Here is a 5,900-nt window from a genome sequence, read left to right on the forward strand (position 1 = left end):
GAGATGTTACACACTGGTGTCCTCCACACACACACACCCCACCCTCCACACACACCACACCCTCCACACACACCACACCCTCCACACACACCACACCCTCCACACACACACACCCTCCTTCACACACACCACACCCTCCACACACACACACCACACCCTCCTTCACACACACCACACCCTCCACACACACACACCCCACCCTCCTCCACACACACCACACCCTCCACACACACACACACCCCACCCTCCTCCACACACACCACACCCTCCACACACACCACACCCTCCACACACACCACACCCTCCACACACACCACACCCTCCTTCACACACACCACACCCTCCACACACAAACACCCCACCCTCCTCCACACACACCCCACCCTCCACACACACACACACACACACACACACACACACCCCACCCTCCACACACATGCTGAACTGATTCAGTTTCACGTCACAGCACATTAACTTTCATCTTTCCCTCTGTTTCAAAGGCGCCGAGGTAGACTTGTTAAGAGTTAATGTAGATACATCACTTCCTGCCCTGCTGAGGCAGCTGTTTACCTGTATCTCTCTATTCAAGCACCCATTAAGACCTGTTACATACAGGGAGGAGGGGCGGGGGGGTCAAAGCAGAGACTCTCAATCCAATTAAATTCAGACTTCAATCCATCAAGATGCTCGGGAAAAGGAAATGGATGAATGATGTAAGTGTGAGGCAGAAATAGGAAGTTGATGTGCATTGTGGGATATCAGTTACAGGCAGCGTAGGAAGTCGTCAGCTGACAATGAGCAAGATCCACTCTCCACCGTGTGTCTGCCCTGACTCACTCCAGCCTCTCAGGAGCAACACTCTGGGAGAGACAAGAGATAAGACACACGCACAGAGATACGCTACACTTGTCTTGAATCTGTCTTTGAAACTGTAGTTCAGGAAAGAAACTGCTGACACCTTGATTGTCCTTTGTGTTTTAGTGTGAGGCGAAGGGAAGAGAGGGAGGGGAGAGGGGGGGGAGGGGAGAGGAGAGGAGAGGAGGGGAGGGTAGGGGAGGGGAAGAGAGGGGAGGGGAGAGGGGGGAGGGGAGAGGAGAGGAGGGGAGGGGAGGGGAGGGGAGGGGAGGGGAGGGGAGGGGAGGGGAGGGGAGGGGAGGGGAGGGGAGGGGAGAGGAGGGGAGGGGAAGAGAGGGAGGGGAAGAGAAGAGAGGAGGGTGGGTAAAATATGACTCATGTCTCCTCGTCTAAAGTGTCTAAGCCATCAAATATTAACTGATAAGGTTTTACAAGCCCCCTCCCTCCCTCCCTCCCTCCCTCCCTCCCTCCCTCCCTCCCTCCCTCCCTCCCTCCCTCCCTCCCTCCCTCCCTCCCTCCCTCCCTCCCTCCCTCCCTCCCTCCCTCCCTCCCTCCCTCCCTCCCTCCCTCATTCTCCTGCTCTCTCTTCCTTCTCTTTCCATCCTGCCCTTTCTCTTTCAGAATCAGAATCAGAAAGGGATTTATTTGCCATGAAAGTTTGAATCTTAATTTGATATATGTGGTCTAACTATACTATACTAAGGGTACTTTCCCTCCTTCTCTCTCTCTTTCTTTCTCTCTCTTCTCTACTACTCTCACACCCCCCCTCTCTCTCTCTTTCTCTGTGTTGACACCTCTCTCTCTCTCTCTCTCACCTCCAGCCTCCCCCTAGCCTCCAGCCTCCCCCCAGCCTCCAGCCTCCCCCAGCCTCCAGCCTCCCCCAGCCTCCCCCTAGCCTCCAGCCTCCCCCTGGCCTCCAGCCTCTCCCAGCCTCCCCCAGCCTCCCCCTAGCCTCCAGCCTCCCCCAGCCTCCAGCCTCCCCCAGCCTCCCCCTAGCCTCCAGCCTCCCCCTAGCCTCCAGCCTCCCCCTAGCCTCTATCCTCCCTCATCCTCCCCCAGCCTCCCCCTAGCTTCCAGTCTCCCCCAGCTTCCCCCTAGCCTCCACCCTCCCCCAGCCTCTCTGGTCCCCAGACACTCTCTCTCAGGGAACCGTAACCTGGCAACAAGCTGCCGTGACACACCTTGCGGGCGGGGAGGGAGTGTGGGGGGGAGGTGCTAAATCATACTGAAGTCCTGACCCTTGACTCTTAGATCCACATAGTTACATAATATCTCCTCTACACTGATCAGTCTCCCCCAGGTACCAGGTCTATGTTTGTGAGGGGAATTTGCTCTCTGCAAAGGCAAGCAGAGATCAAAACCATCTCCTCAAAGAAAATAACATTTTACGGAGAAAATAACCATGAACTCTCATGAATCATTAAATAAAAATGTGTTTATTCAAACATGATTCAGTATTATACTGTACTTGGAAGATCATGTGACACACATCACATGTATATATTTCTAGAAGCAGATTATTGCATTTGAATATCAAAAATCAAGAAATTGATGTATTAACTGTATGAAACGTCAGCATGTCGACCAGCATGTTGTTGCTGCAGCATGTTGACCAGCATGTTGCTGCTGCAGCATGTTGACCAGCATGTTGTTGCTGCAGCATGTTGACCAGCATGTTGTTGCTGCAGCATGTTGACCAGCATGTTGTTGCTGCAGCATGTTGACCAGCATGTTGTTGCTGCAGCATGTCGATGCTGCAGCATGTTGACCAGCATGTTGTTGCTGCAGCATGTTGACCAGCATGTTGTTGCTGCAGCATGTTGACCAGCATGTTGTTGCTGCAGCATGTTGACCAGTATGTTGTTGATGCAGCATGTTGACCAGCATGTTGCTGCAGCATGTTGTTGCTGCAGCATGTTGACCAGCATGTTGTTGATGCAGCATGTTGCTGCAGCATGTTGTTGCTGCAGCATGTTGACCAGCATGTTGTTGCTGCAGCATGTTGACCAGCATGTTGTTGCTGCAGCATGTTGACCAGCATGTTGTTGATGCAGCATGTTGACCAGCATGTTGCTGCAGCATGTTGTTGCTGCAGCATGTTGACCAGCATGTTGTTGATGCAGCATGTTGCTGCAGCATGTTGTTGCTGCAGCATGTTGACCAGCATGTTGTTGATGCAGCATGTTGACCAGCATGTTGCTGCAGCATTTTGACCAGCATGTTGTTGCAGCATGTTGACTGACTGTGCATCGACACAGCTCCTACGTGTTGCATGTGACAGCAGACATGATCACAATGGCTGCTGAAGTAATACTGACTGTGAGACAGGGCGGAGCATGGAGCTCCCAGTCAGAGGAAGTGAGGATGTACTCCTCTTGAAACCACAAACACACACACACACAAAGTTACACATAGACACCACACACACACACGGGGTAATTTGAACCTGCAATCTTTGATTTGCAGTCAAAAGCTCTATTACTGAGCTCTACCCTTTCCCCATAACGGAAAGCTATAAACACACATTTGGCTGTTATCCATTCAGAGGACATATCTAGAAAACTGTGCAAGACATTTCCCGTCATTTCCAAAATATTCTTGCCAACCGCCAGAAATGTAACTACATAGTAGTTCCTATGTAATTACAATGGTGTTATAATGTAATGATATAACTAGGGTTATGCTATGTAGTTACATGGTAGTTAATGTGCCATTAATGTAAAAGGTACTGTAATGTCTGAAGTCAGACTCCTTCAGCACTTCCTGTCGGAGTCTGTAATGTCGGTACACAATGTTGGAGGGGGGGGGGGGTAGGAGAGTGAGGAGGGGAAAGGGGAGAAGAGGAGAGGTGGGAGAGAGGGGAGAGGGGGAGGAGAGGAAGGAGGAGGGGGAGGAGAGGAGAGGGGGAGAGAGGGGAGAGGGGGAGGAGAGGAGAGGGGGAGAGAGGGGAGAGGGGGAGGAGAGGAAAGAGGAGGGGGAGGAGAGGAGAGGGGGAGAGAGGGGAGAGGGGGAGGAGAGGAGAGGGGGAGAGAGGGGAGAGGGGGAGGAGAGGAAGGAGGAGGTGGAGGAGAGTGGTCATCATTACAGACACATTCAGTCCAGGAAATGGATCACCCAATCTCCCAGAGGTAACTGGCACATTTTGTCCTGTTCCTCCCCATCAACCCCCACCCCCTCCTCTCCCTCCCCCTCCCCCCCGCCCTCTCTGTGGTCCCCCCGGAGGGGGGGCTGTGTGGCATGGTGCTGTCCCTCCACCACCATCCCAGGGAACCAGCTCTGCTTATACCCAGACGACGGCTCTCCTGGGGGGGGCATGAGAGGGAGGCAGAGGGGGGGGCCATGCTCGGGGGCCTGGGGGACCTGGTTGGAGGCGTACACACGGGTCTCCTCAGGGTCCAACCAATCAGAATCCCTCACGCAGAGAAGGTCTGACAACAGGGGTGCCCTCTCTCCAGCAGTTGCCAGGTTTGCCAGAGGAAACCCCCCCTCAATGTGAGAGAGCAGTGTCAGGCAGACGGACGTGGCCCTCTGGGTGTCCGGCTGCAGGCCAGGGAGGCGGGGGCCCAGAGACGGGGGTGGCTCCAGGGGGATCTGGAAGGGAGGCTCCCCTGTATGTGGCGCCCAGAGCTGGGCATGGTCCTCTCTGAACCCCAGGGGGGACGGGCCCCCCTCCCTGGCTGGTTGGACCCCCACCATGCTGTAGATGGTGGAGGAGTGGAGGCTGTTGTTGGAGTCTTCTGGAGGGGGTGTCTGGAGGGAGAGGGGCCCCCCCTGCCAGAGAGGGGGGGTGGAGGGGGCATCCTGGGGGGAGTAGCAGCCAGAGTCCCTGCTGACCTGGGACCTGGTGAAGGGGGGCTTCCTGGCCCCCTCTGTCCCCCCCAGACAGGGCCCCTCGGCATGCGCCAGGGAGAGGACCACCCTCTGGGGCTGGAGCAGGTGAGGGGGGCTGGAGCTGGACATCACTTTCTGGAGGGTCGAGAGATGGAAGAAGTTAGACAAGAAGCCTTTTTTAACAAAGTACTCAAGTAGGATGTATGACTAGTCTGAAATCCATCTGACTATAATAACAAACCAAAGAAAGATCCTTCAAGGAAGTCATTTTGTGTCCCACAGTACATAACTATTGCATTCACTTCCTGCCACTCAGACATTCAGCACAGCCTGTCTCCTGACTAAGGAATATTCCATGGTGGGCAGGGTGACAGGAACACACGTGGGGTGGATGTTTCTCGTAAAGAGAGTTTCCTGGAGAGTCAGGGAATTCCCCTGCAGCCTCACCGTGCAGTCTGGAAGATCACGCTTCTGTCTCACGTAGTGACACGCCAACACCGCAACTATGGGTACGAACCCCACCAGGAGACAGGCGGACGACAGTAACCATGGAAACAGGTGCCAGGGGTCATCTGTGGGGGGGGCATCTGTAACAGGTGTAACAATGTAATACCTACAGTGCTGTAACAGGTGCTGTAACCGGTGTAACAGTGGACCAGCTGTGTGCAGGTGTGGACTAGCTGTGTGCAGGTGTGGAGGGTTCAGTGCGGCCAGGTGAGCTCACTGATGCAGAAGGGGGCCTCTTGGCTGGGGGAGCGCTGCTGGTTCAGGTGTGGACGATACACCACCGCCCCACAGGCCTGTGATACACCTGCTGTCTGGACCATGAACACCCCATTGGAAGTCTTCTGCACCTGAGCCAGGAGATCAACTTGGAGTTACAGTCGAGAGCAAACATGACTAGAGGCATTATGGGAAACTGAATGTAGATTAATGGGTAAAAAATCGCAATTTCATCTTTTTACAATAAAATCTAAAACACCAGTGTGTATGTGAGTGTGTGTGTGTGTGTGAGAGAGAGCTCACGTGAGCATTGCCAGTGGTGATGGTGAGGTTGTAGTAGGCAGCATCGTGGGGGTAGGAGAACGTATTGGTGGTGAGCACCTCCACAACCCCGGGGGGGAGAGAGCAACGCACCTCCACAGACCCCCTCAACTCACGCACAGTCAGGAGGGGAGGGCCCAGTACCGCTGGAGGACAGGGAGGAGTGGGGG

General features: G+C 54.5%; 1 protein-coding gene across 1 annotated transcript in view; it reads right to left on the reverse strand.

The window, feature by feature from the left end:
* Positions 1–3,763: 3,763 nt before the first annotated feature.
* The window catches only part of ifnlr1 (interferon lambda receptor 1), a 7,318-nt gene continuing 5,181 nt past the window's right edge, over positions 3,764–5,900 (reverse strand). The window contains exons 4-7 of the mRNA XM_084669252.1: positions 5,713–5,876; positions 5,411–5,540; positions 5,134–5,273; positions 3,764–4,821 (exon numbers count right to left, since the gene is read on the reverse strand). Coding sequence (XP_084525378.1) covers positions 3,949–4,821; positions 5,134–5,273; positions 5,411–5,540; positions 5,713–5,876 — 1,307 coding nt within the window. The 3' untranslated portion in view covers positions 3,764–3,948. The remainder of the gene's footprint in view (positions 4,822–5,133; positions 5,274–5,410; positions 5,541–5,712; positions 5,877–5,900) is intronic.

Source organism: Hypomesus nipponensis, chromosome 2 (genome assembly GCF_054491055.1).
Source record: "Hypomesus nipponensis isolate SF chromosome 2, ASM5449105v1, whole genome shotgun sequence".
Lineage (NCBI taxonomy): Eukaryota > Metazoa > Chordata > Actinopteri > Osmeriformes > Osmeridae > Hypomesus > Hypomesus nipponensis.